This window comes from Papilio machaon, chromosome 3 (genome assembly GCF_912999745.1).
Source record: "Papilio machaon chromosome 3, ilPapMach1.1, whole genome shotgun sequence".
In the NCBI taxonomy this organism is placed as follows: domain Eukaryota; kingdom Metazoa; phylum Arthropoda; class Insecta; order Lepidoptera; family Papilionidae; genus Papilio; species Papilio machaon.
In genome coordinates this window covers 2,369,342-2,392,019 of record NC_059988.1, presented here as the reverse complement: position 1 = coordinate 2,392,019, position 22,678 = coordinate 2,369,342, and the positions used below count along the sequence as shown (strand labels likewise).

The window sequence follows — 22,678 nt, the reverse complement described above, 5'->3', positions numbered from 1 at the left end:
TGGAAAGTGTGAAGATTCTGTACAAAATGTCGTATTTCATTTCAATACACCAAAGATGAAGATTTTTTAAACCTGTATGAATTTGTATCATCACATTTTAGTTTTTTGAAATTTCATTTGAATTTGTGATTGTTTTGGTATTGCAGAATTTCTGTATCTTCATTTATAACTGAAGCTTATAAAATGTAAATAGGCGTAAAGTGTTCAAATAAAGATAATGATATAAATATGCTTAATAATTGTTTTATTTTATTTAACTGTGAGGAGACGCCCTCAATGGAATAAAAGAATAAGACAGTTTACAAAAAAATTTAATTACTTATATTATTTGTATCCAAAGAGCACATTAACCTTCATAGAATTTGGGCAACTGATCTCCTAAGATCACACTACGTTCTACACCTGCTTCTGTTATCACGCCCAAGCGGACCACTCCTCCGGACGAGCCATCACGTAACATGGCCAGTGTGAGAGTGTTTGTTACAAACTTAACAGCTTCATCCTTGCTCATTTTGGGCTTAAAGTTGGCATCAACGTAGCCGTACACATATGAAGAACCAGACCCACCAATAGACACTGCCTGCCGTTGAACCATGCCTCCAATTGGGACACAGTAGATTTGACCTGAAATAAATGTTAAGAATAATATGAAAAATACCTTTTCTAAATGCTTACAATTTCATTAAAAGCTTTTGTCGGTCATTTCGACATAGAACTTTCCCAATGCCTACCACCTTCCCAATCAAAAGAAAAGCAAAAAAGTAAAAGAAAAAAAATAATAATAAAGGAAAACTTTTATATTCAAAAAATAGTGTTTTTTGTATTTTATCTCCACAAATTCAATATTAATTTCAAAATATAACTTTTGTGGGACAATTGGTACTTAAATCACTTTAGGATTATCTATTTCTGTGCACAAATATTTGTAAAAAGCGTAGTTATGATAACATAGTACAATTGTAAAATGCATTGACTTGAGCCGAAAGTTTTTGTTCACCTGGGCTTAAAAAATGCAATAAGCAAGATAAAATACCTCCTTCCTTCTTGTCCCAACCGGCAACTAAGATACCAGCCACTAAGGAGTCCCGGTAGTTGTAGCAGAGCTCACGAAAGATTGCAGCAGCTGTCTGCACTAATGGAGGCTCACCCAGCTCCATTTTATGGAAGTCTACAAAAAATGAGAACATTTGAGTTAGTTCATTTTGGAAAAGGGGTCACTTGTCCAAAATAGTTTGAGGATCCCTGATTTAGGGGAATCATTATGTTCAACTTACTAAGATGGTATGTAACAATGTCGGCGATGGCTTGAGTATCAGCAGCGGAGCCAGAGCGACAGCAATATATGTGATCAGTGATTTTTGTTAGTTTGTCGGTTACTCTGTTTGCTATGTAGGCGCCCGTGGTCGTTCGAGAGTCGGCACCGATGACAACACCACCGTCGAACTCGCAAGCCATGATGGAGGTGCCCGTGCTGTGGGGCGCGTTCATCCATTCTGGTATGCAAGGATCCGCGTAAGTGTTGATCACTGAAGCCGCCATTTCACTGGAATTTAATGTTTTGTTAACTTTAACAATTGATTCGTTATCTTAGAAGACAACCAAAGTGATATTTGTCACAATAAATATTTTGTCCGTTAACTGGAATATAAAACTTATTAAATATTTACTTACATTAGATGAGTTTAAATTGAATGTTTTGTAAATTAAAACTTGAAAGTCACGATTTGGTTTTTTAGTTGCGGTAAAATGCTATCATGCTGTCAATGTCAACGACATAAGTTTTGGTGTTACCAGATTTGATTTTTTAATTTTTATAAGAAAAGAATAAAATTCATTCAAACATTCTATTTTTTTTGGTTTTAATCTTACAATAGAAAAGGTACTTTCTATTTTTTAAAATCCCTTGAACTTTATGTGCACATGTGAACATATGAAATATGATAATAGGTTCTTTTCGTTTCATATATGTAATACACAAACATGTAGCGTTAATTCTAAAAATAATAATTTAAAATGGCAACAGTTCACGAGTGTAATTTTGTTATTAATTTTTCATATTAAAGCTTGTTTTGGAATGAAATAAAGCTACTTTATGAATACTGACTTCGCTTAAAATGTGCCTGTTGTTAATTTTAAACTTGAAGCCTTTTGAGTCATACGCAATCGTTGCTATTTATTTTAAGAAGGTGCATTAGGCTCATTACACTCCTCTATATATTTTTGCCCCCTTTTATTTCTAGTACTTCATTGCTTAATAAAGGTGGTTAAATTATTCAATTTAAACTGATCTGTTAGGTTGCTTTGTTACATTTTCAGTGAATTATTAAAGTCCGTAATATGGGTTATCACACATCGTTACTATTTCTTATTACAAAGTTGTTAAAAGCTTTTTATTTTAACATTCATTACGTATTACCAAGCTTCTACCTAATACGATTACTATTAGGTTTTAAAAAGCGTAGAGAACTTCGTTTTGGGCATTTGCTTTTTGTTAATATTTATAATCGTCATTGCCAAATGATTTTGGCAAACGTAGTTGAAACCTGAAAGAAAATGCTGCATCATTATAGCGTGGGTGTTCGCCACTCATTAGAACCTCTTGTCCCACCAACTACGCCAGTTAACAAAAAAAAAACTTGCAATTTGTTACGCGCCATTTTGTACGTCATCCCAAAAACGATGTTTATTTAAACGTTATAAAAGAACATTCCGTATGAATGGGCAGCAGTTTTTGATAAATCACCTTTTTATTCGACATTTATATTCAAAAGGAATATCGAATTTATATTTATTCATGAACTTTGCGATTCGCCACCGCTTTTCAATGAGAGAAGGGATGACAGGACACACGCATACGCTTCTTAAAAAATCTTTAAATTTTTAAGCAGATTCTTTCTACATCTTGGTACTTGGTAATATTTACTAAATATAAATTCTTCGACCTTTACCGAATTCTTTAAGTCACGAATTAACCAATGTATTTAATAACTGAAGCTAGCTTTTTACTTAAAAGCCGAAACTCAACAGAATATGGATTTTATTTTTGTCGTGATGATTAATGATGAACGATTATTCAATGATGTGGATTAGACTTTGAGTCTGAATTTTCTTATTACATGATGACAAGTTTTACTAATTTTAAGGATTGTTGATACTAGATTGGTTGTGACCTCAAGTATCAAAATGAATTGTTTCCGTGCGCGTTGCACCTCTGCTGTAAGTAGGCGTATTATTGAGCGCGACCCGGGCTATGGAAGTGGCTGTCAATCGCACTTGAATAATGACGCGTGCGGTGGCAGCGCATTGTCGTCTATTTATTTTATTCTGTAGACTCCCCCGCGGACCTAGACAATGGCCAGATGTTGATTTTTTTCGATATTACAAAGTATTTTAAGTCGCCATTCGACTAGAGTCTTTGTCACCGCTCCATGCTTCCGTTGGATGTTCAGTTCACCCTAAGTGACCCGCAATGCTCGTTAGACGGATCTTCGACGTTAACTTTGCAATATTTTTGAAATCACATCCCAGAAGTTTTTGTTAACCAAGTTATATCTGCATCCACTATTTGCATACTAGGATAGGATTAGGTATTGGAGAGTGTGATCCTGCAATTACTCCGCACACACCGGCCTAATTTTAGGTTCTACGGGATCTTGCGGCTCCGCAATGCGAATCCCGCAATGCGAATGCATAGGCTAGTGGAAATTAATTCAAATTATCGTCTTTAATATACTCAGCAGTGTTTTACGAGCGACTTGCCGTTCATAAATTTTTTTGTCTGAATTGCACTCACATAGCTTGTTTCAACGCCATAGACACCGCGTTATGACAGTTGTCATTCCGATGCAGTGAGGAATAAGAAAGTATTTGTTTTTTTTCCACGTCTACTTATTTATTACCTACTACTAGCTTTTGCCTGCGAATTCGTCCGCGCGGAATTAAAAATCTAGTATGTTATAAACAAAACTTACTTAGTGATAATGTAGCGTTGTAATGGAAAAAGAGTTTTTGAAATCGGTGCCATATTTTTGGAGTTTATTCGTTACATACAAAAATACAAATCTTATCTCTTTGAAATATTATTATAAATGTAGATCAAGCCAACAAATGTACAGACATATAGAGTTGCTGGCTACATATGTACATATGTACAGTAAGGCCAATTTATGGAGCACATTTGACATCTATCAGTATTAGCTTCATTGTGAGGGGATCTGCTTAAAATCATCGATACGAGTGAATGAATCTATACGGACTTCATTTCTGAATTAAATTCATTTGTTATGAAAATTGTTGTTTAAATATAATCTTAGTATTATAAATGAGAAAGTTTAGATGGATAGATGAATGAAAGGATGTTTGTTTGAAGGTATCTCCGGTACGGCGCAACGGATTTTGATGGAATTTGGCACAGATGTAGAACATAGTCTGAAAGAACACATAGGCTACTTATTAAGTTTTTTTTAATTACGCGCGGACAGATTTGTGGATGAGAGCTAGTATAATAAATAAATAAAAAGTTAAGCAGTTGTACATTTCAAATTTCAAAATGTTTCTTACCCGCCATTACAAGGCTACTATGATGTAGTTACATTTTATAACTTAAATCGTGCTCGCCGGCGAAATAGGTTATGTGTAAGCATGTTACTATGAAAAACAAATTCAAGTCCAATAAACACTCTTAAGAAAATCTTTCTAGTTCATACAAACAAGTCCTGGCAGTGCGGGTTTTAATCTAACTTTTCAAGTGTTCAACACACTTTCAAGGCTGCAAAGTTATGAAATGTTCATAAAGTTAATAAAACCTTTTTGATTTCGATAATATTTTTCTTTAAACGTTTTAAAGTATCGATTATAAATAGTTAATTTTTATATGCAACACTAGAAGTTCACATAACCACTATACTAAATTGTGAAAAGTAACGCACAAATCAAGTTATTTAGCCTCTAGGAAACCATAAATACTAATATATTATAAACACATACTATATTTACTTAATTTATTTTATCTTTGTCTGTAGAGACCCTTATATCGGTATTCATTCACAGTTTGAATCAAAGGCGTTTTTTTCTCATCTTCCCCGTGCCAACAAAGGTACTTCCCATTATATAAATTTGATACGATATTTTATAGAGGAGCATTGTATTGTAGCCACGCGCCGAAGCGCCTCGTTTGGATTTTTGTATTATTTTTTTATGTCGCTGGCGCGAGCTACGCCGAGCGTAGGGGACGGTAGGGGCCGGCAGCGGCGACGGGGGATCGCAGGGGAGGCGGACCCTAAAAAGTTATGTATTTTTTCTCCTCTTTTTTCCCATCGACTTGATGAAACGGCGAGCGATATTGATCCAGCTTGCGTTGGCAGTACTCTAACGTTATATCTCTTGTTCGGACGCCATTTTTGCAATATTCGTTACTTTCGCTTCCTTAAAAAAGTCCCAACTATTAATATATTAAAGACATCTCTCGTTAAAAAATGATATTTTGTCAAATATTTTTAATGGGCGAAGTGTTCAAAAATAAGCAGAATAAAGTAAACGATGGCTTTATTTATTACAGAGGACGAATGGAGAAACAGTTTCCAAACTAAAAGTACAAAGAGATAAAAAAGGTTAAATATATAATTAATAGATAGAAAATTTTAACCAATGAAATTATCATATTCGCTTGAGAGATATTGACTACGGACCGATAGTTTTAACTAAAATCTATTATGTATTATATAAAAAGATGGAACAAATATATTTGCGGGGGTGTTTTTTTGTAGGGCAGGTGTGTCACACAGTGGCCGGCGCATGTCCATCCTTTGCGTGTCGACGGGACAAGCTGCCGTGGAGTGGGCCAACGACCATATTGTACCCTCTACAGGATGTTCTTGATTATTAATATAAACCTTGTGGTACAAATGTTAGTTCTTATTACGATTTAGGATTTACGATACAGGGATTACGCCTACGAAATTAGATTTAGATACTACTAAAAAGTATAGGCCTTGTGCGTGGCCTTCTTTTTGTTTGTTAATTCAAATAAAATATGTTTTATACGGATAATTAATATTCTATGTAAGGAAATGAGTGGAAATTTCCACGCCTACTCACTACAAAATAACAGTTGTGTAAACACTTGTTTTACATAAAAGTTAGTGTAAACATTTACTTACAAGTATACCAAAATTTATTTTTTAAAATTAATTTAAAGATTGTGTTAACATTATTAATTTTGTACGTTTGAAAATAAAACGCCAGATTTTTTTTTTCATTCACGAATGCAGAGCTTCGTTTTTTGATACAAGGAATACGTAATTAAACCATCCTGTACAACCCGAAATATAAAATCCCCGATAAATGCGCGATTTAATTTTTTTTCCAACAAGCTCGAACGTTGTCGGTCGTCATTCACTGACACAATTCCAAGTACTCTTTTGGGGTCACTTTTTGGGGATTATTTCATATTGTGGAGCTGGAGTCGAAAAAGTAATACAAAGCGTTAAAGCCCTGTTGACTGACCGTATGGTTTTTTTGAAGGTCTACATACGGGGGATCGATTTCACATCTTGATGTTCGCTCGCGCTGAGTGGCCGGAAAATCAGCTACCGACTGATAATGATCTAAAGAAATAAAGATATCGACTTTGTTGGCTCATGAAATTCGCTTATTCTTTTGTATTTTAACATTACAGGCGCGTGGCTAGCAGCTGTTTATGATTAAGTTATAAGATATATTATTTTGATCTTGGTAGATTTAAATCAATGTTAGCTTATTTTGTTATTTTATTACATGGTCGTTAGACATTTTTATTTAAGTAGATAAAGTTTTACGATTTACCTTTTCCCAGCAGCACTTGTTCTAACTTCGCTCGTGTAGCGTACTAGTAACAGGCATCTACAAATGTTGATGTCTATGGTCAAATGACACTTCGCTATTTTGGTCAATTCCGGTGGCCGCTTGCTTTTTTGTTACCTTATACCATTTTGATTTTCTCCAGCTGTATTATGTCAGACTAAGTTTAGAGTAAATTTTATTGAACAAAAAAAATACTTGCCCATTTTTAACTGTGTTTATGAAAATGTGTTTAGAAAATGGAGAAATCTTAACACGTCATATACAGTTAATAAAAACCAGCTCATAACTTTCTTTAAATGTAATAAGTCAATCGTATTAGATATTTTAAAGATCCATTCTATTTTTACTATTTCTATGGATGTTTGCTGAGGAGAAGCTTTTTTTTTAAGTAAAAATATATGTAAATCAAAGTTCTTAATGATCTCTCTTTTCCTAAGAAACAAATCCGAATGACATATTTGAACGCCTTTCAATACCACACAACTGTCGATTACCCGCGAATGTAGGATATTTGTTTTCTGTTTTTAGATTGTACATAAATTGGGCTTTGTAAATAATTACACAACAACGGCGATACGGTTATTACTACGAAATTTGTTAGTAAACATGTCTTTAGCTTTAAAATAGTCACACTCTACCGCAGATAAGAATTATGTACATTTGAAACTGGCCTATCTCTAATGCACAAACAAATGATGGCGCCAATAAACAAATCAATAATTCAATGCGTAATAACGACGGACTTTTGTTAAGGCAATTATGTAATGATCATGTTTTAAAAAAGTAGTTGTAAAAAGTCCCCCATCTTTTTAAACTATACGATGCGGTAATTGAGCATCATTTTTTTAAACGAGGGGTCTTTTTATGAGGACTGTTTGTTGACGGAAATATGAAACTGGAGGTGTTAGAACAGGTTGGTTTTTTAACATTATTACAGGGTGTAATAAATACGACGTGGGTGAGCGGTTTTTTTAGGTTTACATACAAAAGTTACCGATTTACAAAACAAAAGCTTTTAAGGTAGGTATTTTGTAATTTATCTCTCTGTATTATACTCTGTCCGCGCGGCATAAAAACACTTAAAAAGTAGCCTATATGTTATTGTAGACTATGTTCTACATCTGCGCAAAATTTCATCGAGATCCGTTGAGCCGTTCCGGAGATACCTTCAAATAAACATCCATCCATCCATCCAACCTTTCACATTTATAAAATTTGTTAGAATAAAATAATTTTATGTATTTTGTCGCGTTAATATTTTTCTAATATTATGAATTGTTTTGGATGGATGTTTGTTGGAAGGTGTCCCCAGAAGGGCTGCATGGATCTTGTTGAAATTAGGTGTAGATGTAGAACACAGTCTGGAAGAACACATAGGCTATGATCCCGGAAATGTGTACAGTTCCAGGTGATATGTTTAATTCACATATTTACTCTATAACTCCACAACACGTTGAAATTTGGCACAGAGATACATTTAATTCTGCACAAAGGAAGTTGAGGTCAAATGCTAGTTTTATAAGTTACAACAGATTGGTAGTTCTTTTTCACGGGGATTTTTATTCTATTTGATCACAAAATTTTATAATTAAAACCAATCATGATCAGATCGTACTTGTTAACACATGTGTCGATCACCAGACATGACAAACCACAAATGACACAAAGAAATACAAAACATCACCTGATATTTACACCGCAACAAATGTTATTACAGCTTTTTATTGTTACAAAAAACCACATAACTTGAAAAAAGTTAAAATTACAAGCTCCAATGCATTAGAGGGGAGATTTTAAAACGTGTAACTAAATAATTTGTTTTTTTCTGCAGTCGCGTGTCGGTTTTTACCGCGGGGCGGGCAAATGTCAAATAGCTTCCGGCATTGTGTTGTTACCCTCCTTAAGATTACAAAAAAAATGAAAATCAAATTAGTATTAAATAATACGAATTATTCACTATTTAAATACGACGGTTAACTTGTTTTTGCTTGTTAATCGAGAGAATTCGAAATATGTTATTGTTGGTACGATAAAACATTTTAACACGAAAAGCAATTAGTAACTAAGTATTGAGTTCTCATCAACCTTGCTATGTCTTAGATATGATAGGGGAACCTTGCCTTTACTATAATTTTGTAGAATACATTGCAAAGTTTTTACTTATACTGACAAATAAATGAATTCTAGATTCTGAGATCAAAAGACCGCGCTTAAAGCCACTGAGCTGTTGCTTTTCTCTTATCTTGATTTAATCTTTATGACAAAAACACTAATGGTTTTAGAAATTAAAAAAAGCTTTATTATATAACCGACAACTTTAAGACGCAGTTATAGTTACCGTTAGAAGTCGCGTGAAAACAGCTAAACTATTGAAGGCACCTAAAATTAATACCCATTGTCCATTAATCAAGTTAAAAGGATTTTTCTCGCAAAAACTGTCGTCGGTCCCCGTTGACTAACCCTTTTTTATTGAATGTACCGTTCGCTCGTTTATATTTGTAACAATTCTTTTGTCTATTTTCTAAGCTTTTTACGACAGTCGAAAACGTCGGGTGGCATTTCCTTTGTCGTCTTCTTAAAGCAATATATTTGCATATTCAGGTCGGCAGATTTGCATTCTCTAAATGGTCGCACCATAGACTCTTTACTTTTTTTTTAATTCTACCGCGTTTGTCACTTACAAAGAGTTAAGCAATAAAATGTAAATCAGCTTTAAATTCTTACTTGTTTTATTGATTTTACATTTTATGACGTTTTATTTTTCGTTTCGGAGATTTTATGTTAATTTTGTAGTGAAACTTTATGACGAACGGAGTGATTAAAAATTCAATTTTTATTAGTACTATTTCCTTTAATTTTTTCTTTGAACATGTAGGTAATAGTTTGTTTTTAACTTTAAAAGTAATTAAGGACTACAAACCTTATTTTCAATATTAATATTAGCAAGATTAAAACTACAAAATCATCGTATTGTAAACATTGCCGACTTATAAAGTATTTTGAACTAATCGAAACATTTAAGTATGAATCTTTTGCGATTGGCACTTGATACTGGTGTAAAAACATTCAGGAGTTACTGCAGTTTCAGTTTTAATTTGCTTCTTGGATAAAATTAAGATAATATTCGAATCTAAATGAAGTCTTTATTTACGCAAGAGTACACTTCTAGCTGATTATTTGGTATACGTGACAGAAAAGAAGTAGTCACTCGTAAACACATATTCTATATTGACAATGCTAATGTTTGTAGCCCAAATAAATTAAATCATTGTCACTGGCTATACGGGATAGCAACTAATATGTTTGCTAATTGATAAATATTTTTTATATGACGGCGATGTTCTGTGACAAAATTGTCATGCGAAGTAGAAAAAGGATTAAATTTGCTACACATTTTGCTATATTCAATAATAACCGAACAAAGAAATTGCAAAAGTATGACAAAAAAGTTTTTTGGTACACTATTATTTCTTTACGGACTGAATAATCTATAAGAGATGTGTGTTTTTTTTAAATCGATCACTGGAACAACATTTGAAAGCAGAATGTGCCTGTGGCTGTAAGGGACAGAGCAAGCAGGTAGATACTTACTGCAGTTTTTGCATTTCCTCTCCACACTTTTTACAATAAAAACTTTCTTTTAAATAAATAATCCCGACATTGCTTGACAGGACTCAAAATAATTTCTAAGCGGCCAGCATTCGTTTCAATTTTTTTTCTATCTTTTTAAAGTAAACATGTAAAGATGTCCGAGTTTCTGAAATTATTTAAATATATTCGTCTCCTATCTACAATTTAAAAATTTTCCTCAAATTTAATGATGTAAATAATTTAAATAATTTTGTAAATAAATAATAAGTTTATTCACACGTATCTGAATATGCAAAAACTCTAGTCCAAACAACTACTTGTAAAGAAAATGGATAAAGATTTTTTCTAATTTAATATTTATATGAATAAAGATCCAAGGAGATTTTCTTGTAATCTTGTTATTTACATATATGAAAATAATAAAATGTAGTTAAATTTTTTCCTCAACAATGTTTATATTCTTACAAGTGCACAAACACCATTCCACAATTTTGATATAAATACTTATTACTTGCTCATTATGTAAGCTGAATTAGTTGAATTAATTTATTTCTAAATAAAACACTGAGGTAAGATTAATGTATACAAACATGTTTACGGAGTAGAGGAGGGTGTAATGAAAGCAAAGGGGATGCGTAGTAATAAATAAGGACGGCCTCATTTGAATTTCCAATCGCTGCATGTATTACTGCGGAGGGTGAGGTTCAACTTTGGTAAGAGAAATGTATAGTTACGTATTGATTACGTATTTGTATGTTAAATATTGTTTCGTGGAATGTGGTACATAGTACAACAACGTAATAATGTTTAACAGCCAATGACTCCTCTGTGGAAAAGTAGAGGGCGCTGCCGCTGGAAGTTAAAGAGACTGCGGAGTCCTCTACATGTAACGAAGAAAAGAACATTGTCATTATATGTAGTAATTTCTTCTGACTTTTGCTATTTAACATCTGCAAATTCAAAAGCAAAAAATGGAACGTGTAAATCCGATTATTCTAAAAAAAATGTAAAAAAAAATTCGTGGTCAATCTTGTCGAAGAAATCTGTCATCAATAAAAATTCTGACACTGTTTGATGATTGCGTTAAGGGTAGATTGCAGTCCTGATAATGTCCCATGTCTTAACCAATAGAGGATTAAAAGATTATCTTTTGTGATATAAACATGTAAAAAAAGTAAGTCTAGTCATTTGTTAAATCACCAGGTATATTAACAATATTTGAATCCGTTTTAGATTATTTGACTCTAACCATAAACACTTGGTTTTACAATTACATTTTAGCTTAAACATATTACAACCCTGTTATCGCTTGATATTAGACATTATTAGAAATCATTATTATTTATATGGTTATGCGTCTGTTTCCAAATGCGATCTTTACAAATAAATAATAAAGTATTTTTATCGCAAACTTTTTTGGTGATACATATTTAAGGATAAACTAAAAATTATACTACTCGATAACATGTTATCACAGAAATTTATCCACAACTATAGTTAAAAGCGAACTAGCTTAGAATAAACATGGGTTTAATTTAAATATAATACATAAAAACTAAAATATGTCATTAAAAGGTGTCCCTTTAGGCAAGGTTCCGAAGATACTAGCAGCGTTCCCCCTTTGAATGGCTAGCCTAATTCTTTGTCCGAGGTAGCTGCTAAAACTGCTGTATAAACTAAAAAACATACTGTTTTATAAGCGTTTTGACGTCCATAGTATCCGAGGGCCAAAAGGTTAAAACAAGTGTTTAACAAAACAGTGTCTAACTGTTTTTTTTTTTGGAATAACACAGTGTATATTTAAATTTACTTAAATATAATAAAATATGTAGTTGACAAACTTAACGATTTTCTTTCTTAAAACGTGTCTAACTTTTGGTTTTTGCATCTGTGATATGCGGAGTATTGAAATAATAGATTTTGTTTAGGAAAAATAAAAAACCTGGTAGCGCTTTGAACACGTGTCGATGCTAAATAAAAGGTTGGCATGTGACGCGGTGCCAGATTAGGCAAGTGTCGAGTTGTGCGCGTTTCTAGGAAGGCGGAATCGATTTTTATTCACAATAAAATCCCCGTCCTCCGCGCATTTTTGGGATTAGCGAGAGCTGTAGGCTTATGCGGTTTGTTTCAGTAACGTTTTTATTGAAATATTTTTTAATCTTTTTAATGTTTATTGGTTTGAATATTTAAATGAAAAAAATTATAAAGATTTTTACTATGGTTATTACAGATAACCATAGTAAAAATCAGAGATATTACAGATTAAAAAATATAGAATTGTCTTATGTACCTACGTTTTTTACGGTTAAAATTTTAAGGAGATATTAGAAGGAAAACCGTCGCCAGGAACATCTGTTGTAACATACACTTTTATGAAATAACCACTTCAATCATAGTATCACGTTCGTTTGGCGTATAAAAAAAACGGAACGGTATGAGTGGTCAAACAACAGCTGTCTTCGAGACGAGAAAAAAGGAAATAAGAGCGAAAAAAGCAAATGTATCGTGGTTTAGAAGCGTGCCGCCCTGTACCGCCTCTTATTGCGTTTTTACTTACGGAATTTACTTCTTATTCTTACCGAGAAGGATCACCGGCGATCGTTTATACGTGGTCAGCGGCCATATGCTTTTATTCGAATTAAGAAGCGGAATAAATGACACGGATTTTTTTTTTGAATGTAAAAAATTGTAATGACGGGCTTAAAAAATTAAAGTACTCGGATATCTATTTTTGAAAACAAGCTATCAAGCGTAACACGTAATTGTTTATTTTTTAAATGTAAATCTACCTAAGTTATCAAGATTTTTCGGCAAGTGTGTGGAACCAACAAGAATTGTTCGGTTGTTTACGAAAAAACAAAATTATAAATTGTTTTTTTGACCTTAATATCATGACACCGTAATTACTTTTACTCGAAAAATATAACTGAGGGTCCCGTTATAGTTATCAAGATCAGTTTTCTCTTTAATTTCTTTTGAGTAGTATAATATAAAAAGTCCAAACAACAACGCTTTGGGTGTGTCGTAGCTGCATCGGATCTACTTCGAGGTTAAAAAAGGGCTTCTAAAAAGTGCCATTTATCATTCGATCTTTTTATATTTTAGAATTTTAGAATATTGCTGGGTGTGTGCGAAAAATCGCAAATTAGCAGATTCGTAACCTGGGTCCAATTTCATTAATCACTTTTTTGTTACTAGTTCTAAAAAATATTTTTTTTATTTTATTGAAAAGTTAATAGCAGGTCAGCGGTCCCTACCAACTTTGAACATCCTAACAGAAGACATTTATTGAGTTTCTTAAGTTTTTAAATCGTCGTCATCAGCTCATACAGGTCTTCCTGTGGGGCTCGAGCCTACCCATAGTTAGGGGCAAATAGTCCTCAGTTTCTTTAATAAAGCGCTTGCCCAGTTCTGGACAGTTGACTACATACACATTTGACACAGGGATTGACGCAGATAAAACAACAAGGCAATTTTACAACGGTCTATGTCTATAATTTATAAGGTACGATTGTCGTATGTCAAACATGTGGAGTTGACTATCATTGTTATAAAAAAAAATTCAGTCGAATTGATAATCCTTCTTTTTGAAGTCGGCTAAAATGGTTCTTCGGTATCGTAAACTACTCGTAAATGTATTGAAATCTATCGCGGTGCGTTTCCACTGCGTAAACCCACATCGTTAAGCCAACGGAAAATAACAATTTCACATGGAATAGATAATTCTTAAAATATATCGTTATATCCATAATCTTACCATAATGTACCTTTTACATTTCCTTAAAATTAAATATTTTTTAATTAATTATACAGCAAAAAAACGATACAGCAAAATTTTAAATGTTTAAAGAAATTTAACATTACAGCAAATTGAATCAAAAAATATCGGATACCTTTTATGTATAGTAAATTCCTATTTTAGAATATTATTTATTAATTCCTGTCGAAATATTTCAAACAAAAATAGCAAGTATATTTTTTATCGAGAACAAATTTTGCAAAAAACTGCTTATGAATTCAGACAGTTCAAAGGTCGGGATTGAAAGTCAAACCAAATTATGCGTATACATATTTATTTAATAAAATAACAAATTTAGAGAAAAAAATAGTTACGGTTTTATTTTAAAAGTATATAATAGACCTTCATTGAGGGTGAATAAAAAAAAAGACAATCACGAGCATAAAAATTATTTAGTAAAATATTTATGTTTACTTTGATTTTTATGCTCAACCATAGATAAAACCTACTAGCTGGTGCCCGCGACTCCGTCCGCGCGAAATTTAAAAAAAAAACGTATTAAGTAGCCCATGTGTTCTTCCAGACTAACTATGTTCTACATCTGTGCTAAATTTCATCAAGATCCGTTGAGCCGTTCCGGAGATACCTTCAAACAAACATCCATCAATCTATCCATCCAAACATTCGCATTTATAATATTCGTAAGATATAGAGTGTGGAATTCGAATGTCTTTTTTTATAGTAAATTACAACATTGAGGGATTTTTATAAAAGTATGTCTGCTTTTATAATAACACATGCAAAATTCTCGAGTATGTGTTTTTTGGTTTTCTTAAACGTCATAATGCTATTCAAATATCTAGTGTGCGCCGCGACTCACATGAATATTCAAACGCAGTTTTTACCCGTAACGGTGACATAAAATTTGTATTGTTATTGAAAAAAAAATAGACGTTCTATAACAATTAAGTCTTCGGACAAAAGAATAATTTATTTTTAACCGCGTTCGGTTTTGTTATCTACGTTTTGGTATGCAAATATCTTAACTAACTTATATAACTTTAACATTGTTAAAAAATATTTTATTGACAAATATTGAAATTCTTAATTTTTTAATGAAATCAAAGTGGCACATAGTAAATCGACAATTTAAGCTAAAGATACTGGGACAGAACTCGGATTTTATTAATTTTACACAGAGCGAAACTGTGTAAAGTTACCTTAGATTCATTCCTTAAATTTCTGATAAATTTCACATACTATAGACATACCGTTGTGATGTCATAACGCACATCTTTTGTTATTTTGTACAAGTAGTCTTTAGATTTATCAACCGAACGAAAATTCTTTAACTCTACCCGCCCCTGTGGGTTATAGCGTGAGTATTGGTGTTGTAGAAACATATAAGTTTTATAAACATAAAAAATTATAAAACATTTTTTTGTGATTTAACCTTTAATATCTATTCCAGTTATATAATAACTGCTTGAGCTTACTTAAACAATTAACCCGTTTAAATAAGATATATGTAATAAAATACAACCGCCGAGGTACATATGTATAACACATTGAATTAGAAGTAATGAGTTTTAAGCTATATATTTTTAACTTGATTAATTCTGCCATTGTTCCTTTTATTTCTATCCTTTTTTAAATATCGTTAAATTGACCTTTCTAAAATTAAAATAATGTTCAATTTAACAACATATAATTAAATCGAGCTTTTATTTTTAACCAGCTGTCGCTCGCGACCCCGATCGCGTGGAATTAATAAAAAATTTAATTAACCTATGTGTACTTCCAACAATGTTCTACATCTATGCCAAATTTCGGCGAGATTGCGTTGAGCTGTTATGGAGATACCTTTAAACAAACATCTAAACTTGAGAATTTATAGTAAAATGTATGATGATACAAATAAAAAGAAACAAATTAATTTAAAAAACTCTTATGCAGTAGTTTTTTTTTATTTTCTATGTAATAAAGGCAAATATTACAGTTTCAAAGAAAATGGGTTGTCTACTTTTAGTTAGCTCTTTAGATCGTCGTGACGTCAGTGGTGGTGATGTGACGTACTAGTAACTGCCGCCAGCCTTCGGCATCGAATTTAGAAGTGCATTCTTATATTGCTATAAGTTTGTTAAAACGAGAAAGAAAACTACTTTTATATGAAGACTTCTATACCATACTTCGATATACGACGTCTATTATTCAAGCAACATTATTTAACTATGGGCAATATTCGTCTATGGTTTGCAAAATAAGGGAAAACCATATTTATTTCATAAAAATGAGGCGGTCGATCAAACGATAAAAATTTTCAAATTTATACTCTTTTTAATCAATCCATTGTTAATTTAAGATTAAATCCTAAATAGCGACCTCTGACCATAGACATCCGCAATTGCAGATGTGTTGCCTATCTTTAATAGGCAGAGGAGGAGATACACAAAAATAGAATATATACTCTTCATATGCGTCCCTCCTCCGTCAACTCCACTTCCCATTCCCATCCTTTCATTATAAGAAAAGGTGGGAAAGAAACGAGGACTAAAATTAGGCCTCAAATTAAACACAATATGAGACAAAACTGACCGTTTAATTAATGTATCCAGCACACAAACATATCATTTGGTTACAATCTTAATTCACTATATCTCATTTCAAACAATCTCTTCATATTATATTTTAAGACATACTAAAGTGAATGCGGATATAAATACAATAATCACGAAATTAAAAACTTAGCAAAGTAAAGCAAATCACATTTGATACGATACTTGTTTTAAAATAAATAAATAGAATAAATCTTTTTCTACAGTTATAAATAATTTGACTATATTACAAATAACACCAGAATTCACAAAACTACATTTTATGTGATAATCTAAAGTACTATATTTAATAGGTAACTTCACCGTTTCATCATATTGTACACGTAGCTTAATATAGAATACAGCCAAAATAAACTAAAAAAAGTATATACTTCGTTATAAGTGATTTGTACTTACATAAAGAAGAACAGTCTTTAACTTATTGGTCATTCATTCTATTATAATATGCATGAGCTTAACACATTTAAAATTGGAACCAATTTTACGTATACTTTATGCTAAACTAATATGTGACTGATTATTTATTTAATCACTAACTAATACTAAAAATATATCACTACAACATTTATACAGTTTCAGAAATACTTAATTTAAAAGTGACAAAAAAGTTTGGAAACAAAAGACGGACATGTCAGACTGTCAATGAAATTAAAAAAAAAACGATACATACATACTAGTATTACATATTACAGTTTTTGCATGAAATTTTATGATAACAAATATGCCAGATGTAGTAATTATTAACATTATTATGGCTTCTTGTTATGCCCTTAAAGTATAGAAAGAGCATTTACTAATCAAACTTCAAACAAACCCTATCCATACTTCCATTAAATATAAACATCACGTCAAGTTAAAACTTTTAGTATGATGAAATAACTGAATAACGCAAAAAAACGCAATTTCTCAGTCTGGCTATGAGACTCTTTGGTTTTAAATATAACAACTGACATCAGTTTCTAAAATTATGCTACAATTCAAACTTACCCTATCCTTTTAGTGGCTATTTTGAACTCGAAAGCGTTGACTAGGGATAAAAATGTTTGGTAAGGAGCTAGGCGTGCTGCGCTCGGCCGAGGTGAATAAAGAACGCAACGCGGTCGGCACTGCGTTCTCCGCACTTGTTACACATAAATGGATCGTTGTACCCATGAAAACCCATGTGGATGGTGTGCATCGTTAGATCGCCGAAAGTAATGTCGCAGTACTGACACGAGTACGTACTTGACGCTGACGAGGTAGGCACGTCTGCAGACGCATCAGATTCCGACCCGGACACTTCCTCGTCACCTAACTTATTGTCTTCGTGTTGAAGACGCAACGCCGCCGGCTGTAATTTAAACGCGCGACCTTTTCTTCTATTCTTCAATGATGTAGTGGGTGTCAATGGCATAGACCGCTCGCCTGGTGGCGGAGAACCTGCTTCACTGGTCTTAGCGTTCGTCAGATCGAGCGCGTCATTGGCTTGTGCCGGTGTTGTGCTGCGGGCGGCGGTTGGTGTCGGTGGTAGACTAGCCGGTGATTTAGCTGGCGGTGACACAGCTCCGCTTCCTGACGGTCGTTCCCCGTACGATAGGCGTTGTTGGAGAATAGATTGAGGTGAAACCGTTTGCCGTTTTTCTGGAACAGCTTCAGGTATGGGTGACGTCCGCTGTTCGTAGTTATTGTTCGGTGGGAATAAGAACGAATGAGGTAGCAGTGGCGGCAGGTAAGGAGACAGATTGACAGGAAAATGACCTCCGAAGATGGGATGCGATGGCGCCTGATTGTGCTGGGGATTGTTATTGTTGTTCATAGCGGATTGCTCGAATATTTTCGACAAGGGCTTTTGTTTCGGTCCCCGCCGCGTGCCGTAAACGTCTATTATTGGCAGGGGATTGGGTGTGCCGTCTAAGTTGAGAACCATAGCGGGATTGTGCTGATACTTGCGTAGATGAAGTTTTAGCGAGTGACAGTATTTGGTGGCGTAGTTGCAGTCAGCGCAACGATATTGATAAACGTTAGAATGAGATTTTAAATGTGAGTTGAGCATTGATTTATTAACGCAGGAGTAGGAACATTGGGTGCACTGGAATGGCTTCGAACCAAGATGATTTCTCATGTGATACTCCAGGTGGTGCTTATACTCTGTGACGAAGGGACACTTACGACAACTCAACATCTTCTCCGGCTTGATGTGTTCCTTGCTGTGCTCCCAAAAGCTTAGTTTTGTGACAGCGACGAACTCGCACTGTTTACATTTGAACGTTTTTACTTTTCCGTGGGAATTGACCGCGGGGATTCTCAATCCGGGCTCTTCGTCAAAGTCGTCATCGAGACCGGATCCATCACGTCCGTCGTCAACTTCGGGCTTATTCTGGTTACCATCAAACCCGGAATCATGGAATCGTTCGTATGAACGCGCCTCCTGCTCTCTATCTGGTGAACCAGGTGGTGATTTAGGCGGTGTGGCGTCGGCTCTCGATATCGGCGTGGACACATGGACCGGCGGTGCTAATGTTCTCGGGGAATAAGAAGTTTCGTATCCAGGTGAATGACCGCGATCCTCGTTGTTGCGCGCCTCGAAACCAGGAGGTGTGAGAAGACTGTAGGGCATCCCATTTTGATATGATCCTAGATGCATGCCGAGATTAGCTTTGGCTTTGAGAGACATGTTTTCGTAGAAGGGCATTGGTTCGCCGACGCTGCCCACACTGCGCGGCGAGTGGCCGTTTGAATCCTTACTCGAAGAGGAAGGGGAAGCGCTGTGAAAGCCTTCCGAGTAGAATCCGCTGGTTTGATCCTTTGCAAAGCCGCCGTCTTCCATTGGTTCGGATTTCTAAAATGATAAACACGAATTTAGAATACTAAAATGATCGGGGAATTTTACATTTGAGTCTTTATTATTTGTTGGTAAAACACTTTTTAAGATATAAATAATCTTTATATCTTGATTGAAAAGATATTAAAAAAGTATTTGCTGACATTTTAATACTTTTTGAGTAACATAGTTACTTTCACGCCAGAGACACCTATATATTGCATTTTAGGTTACAGTTTCTCCAAGAGTTATTTGTAATACTGAATATGGAGTTGGAGTCGTTTTATTTCTAGTTTCATTTCTTTATGTTATTAAAATCTAATTTATCCCTAAAGATGTTTATGTCTTCGAGTACAATACTTACAATAGTGGGAGGCTGTAAAAGCGAGCCCCAGTTGGGAGTATGCGTGTGGGGGCCGGGCGGCATGCCGGCCGGGGAAGCGCAACTCAGCATTCCTGCAATAGACATGTTCTTTTAGAAATTGTATGTAGAACGCATTATCTATATATATAATGAAAAAGTTGAATCATAAAGTAATTTTACTTTATATTTCACTGATGAAATAACGTTTGTCGCAAAGAAATTCAAATTTTGCATAAGATTTTTGTCATTAACTTCCTAGAAAGATTTAGAGCAATGTTGCCTGTGACTGGTGGTGTCTATACAGATTCTCTAGGTCTTTGAGACAATGTTTCTTAAGAAACTTCTTAAGTCGGCAATATTAATAAAGATTTAGAACTTAATTCGGAGATTATAGGATTATTTTCGAGTTTGAGGAGCTTATTACTGTTTATTTACTTTAAAGTAGTATTTTTCTTTCGGTATGCAATAAAAGTATAACTAGTTACCAACAAATTAAGACCTTTATTTAAATTTTTCGGCACTTTTGTAGTTAACTAAATGCGGTAATTATTGATACCGCCATAAAGTAGTTAACAAACATACTAATGTTGTAATGATATTAAGTGTTAAACAAACAATTCTAAATTGATGTAATTAATGTAGGTCGTATAAAATGCATTATTGCAAATATTCAATTAACAAGCTATTTTCGTTTGGACTACTTTAGGAAATATTATGTAGTTTATGTTCTACAAATAGAAAATTCCAACTGAATAATATAAACGGATTTTTTAATTTAAAAGTGATAATGGATAAAAATTATTTGTTACTTTCAAAAGTTATTCTATCCCATTAATATTAAAAGCCAGGTCTCTAAATCTTAAAACTACTTCGACATGAAGTTCAGTCAGTACCCGTCGCGTTGTATTGTCTTTAATTAAACCATTGCTCCATTATGATAAATTTGTAGGTATGTATCTATTCACGTACTTGCTAGACCAGTCAAGAGTTGTACGTTATCAGAGAAATCAAACCGAGGCAAAGAAAAAACATCCTGCCATTGACATGATGTACTTAATTTTAACAGAATTAATAAATGACGGAACATAAAATTCAAAACAATAACGTAATAACAATACTTGCGGTATAACTGTAAATATAAATGCAAATTAAAGAAAACAGTTTTAGTGGCTGTGAATTTTCCGCGTCCAGCGGCAGGTTTTGATGTAATCGTTTTTTACTACGTGCTTCGATCGGATTTGCGAATGTTTCTTTCATAAAAATCGCAACGATTTTGAAGTAATTCGTGTTTTTATCGCTTTATATTGGTTGCGTAATTTGGTTGTTTTTGCAAAATCAGCTTACGAAGCGTGTGATTGTGGGTGAAGCGAAATTCGCAATATGTTGCACGTAGCCTCTATTTTTTCGCAATACAAAATACTATTTATTATTGACAAGTGTTCCGACGGCAAACATCACCACTCAGGCTTTACTATTATTAATAAAATAAAATTTTATTTAATAAAGAGAAAAGTGTTCTTAAATATAAGCGTACCAATATGTCATATATAAAATAAAAATATGCTCATAAAATATATTAAATATTTTAAATACAATTAAAACTTTAGATTTAAATCCATTAAAAAAAATGATAAATACTAATTAAATTAAAAAAAATGTAACAAAAATGTATTGAATTATATAGAAGAAATAAAAAGGCATATAAGAATTAATTTCTTCTTACCGTTCCGTTTTGTATTGTGAATATTGACTAAAAATCACGGCACACTAATACTGTTCTCAAACTTCACTTTGTTCAATCGAACACTAATTTGCAAAACAATATCACGTAAAATGTTTGAAGATGTTTTAAACACAACCCTTCGCCGCGACGGCCAAATGCGATGTGACCGCTGCCGCAACTCGCAAACTACTGAAAAAAGATCTGTCAATTTTTATGCCCCAAACATCGATAAATGTATTTCACATTTGAAGGCGACGAAGTTTTCTCTCGAGAGCGAAACAACACTATCACCCGATACATCTGTCCCATTCACACCCCCACAGCCTATTTTCATTCGAACCAATGCCAGCCAAGCTACTGTGGGTGGGGATCAAGTTATTAAGTTATTGTTTATGTATTATTAATATTAAAAAAAATAAAATGAGTCTCATAGCTGCCCATCGCCGTTAGAATAATGCGGAGCCGAGTCAGCTATTATTTGGCAATAAAAGAATAACTTATAAGCAAATGAGATATCCCATTGTATTTTTAACGGTCTTAATGCAGTTTATTTGTTTGATGGCCATTTATTTTTGTAACACAAAGGTCATTAATGTACAAAAATACATCATTTAAAAACAATAAAACATACGTCATAAGTATTGTAAGAAACAAATCATGAAAAAAAAAATGTTTACTCGTTTCTGACAAAATTAATTTCTAAACAAATGTCCCTAATGTCAATTTATGACACATAATTAAGATATTACTATCAAAGAACTTAAAGAGTTTAAAAATATATTATGTTAAAAAAAAAATTAGGACATATTTTTGTTTTTATATGAGACGTTATAATAAAAATATTTTTTTAAAAACCAATATCTGATTGAAAACATTTTTCCAACAGATGAAAATTAAAAAAAGGGAATTGATTTTATATGTACCTCTTGTGATAGGTGTATACATCTAAAAAAACACCCTCATATGTATACACCACATAATGATGTGGGACGTAAAAAGCTAAAAT

The 22,678-nt window shown here is 33.3% G+C and overlaps 2 protein-coding genes across 2 annotated transcripts; both read right to left on the bottom strand.

Annotated features, from left to right (window-relative positions):
- Positions 1–318: 318 nt before the first annotated feature.
- LOC106707843 (proteasome subunit beta type-6) lies at positions 319–1,765 on the bottom strand. The gene is made up of 4 exons (XM_014499286.2): positions 1,672–1,765; positions 1,275–1,543; positions 1,034–1,168; positions 319–624 (listed from the first exon to the last, which is right to left on the bottom strand). Exons 2-4 carry the CDS (start codon positions 1,537–1,539, stop codon positions 347–349), a joined length of 678 nt encoding a protein of 225 aa, XP_014354772.1. The 5' UTR covers positions 1,540–1,543; positions 1,672–1,765; the 3' UTR covers positions 319–346.
- Positions 1,766–17,703: 15,938 nt separating this feature from the next.
- On the bottom strand, positions 17,704–21,842 carry LOC106707837 (protein hunchback). Its single transcript, XM_014499281.2, has 3 exons — positions 21,673–21,842; positions 19,950–20,041; positions 17,704–19,603 (listed from the first exon to the last, which is right to left on the bottom strand). Exons 2-3 carry the CDS (start codon positions 20,037–20,039, stop codon positions 17,840–17,842), a joined length of 1,854 nt encoding a protein of 617 aa, XP_014354767.2. The 5' UTR covers positions 20,040–20,041; positions 21,673–21,842; the 3' UTR covers positions 17,704–17,839.
- Between the last annotated feature and the right edge of the window lie 836 nt (positions 21,843–22,678).

Bases quoted from the DNA above. Each gene is read 5' to 3' on its own strand.
- LOC106707843 (XM_014499286.2), bottom strand. From the start codon at position 1,539: ATGGCGGCTTCAGTGATCAACACTTACGCGGATCCTTGCATACCAGAA. The intron at 1,169-1,274 runs GTAAGTTGAACA...CATTTTTTGTAG, and splicing joins CATTGTTACATACCATCTTA to ACTTCCATAAAATGGAGCTG. The intron at 625-1,033 runs GTATTTTATCTT...CATTTATTTCAG, and splicing joins TTGGGACAAGAAGGAAGGAG to GTCAAATCTACTGTGTCCCA.
- LOC106707837 (XM_014499281.2), bottom strand. From the start codon at position 20,039: ATGCTGAGTTGCGCTTCCCCGGCCGGCATGCCGCCCGGCCCCCACACG. The intron at 19,604-19,949 runs GTAAGTATTGTA...TTATCATTTTAG, and splicing joins TTTTACAGCCTCCCACTATT to AAATCCGAACCAATGGAAGA.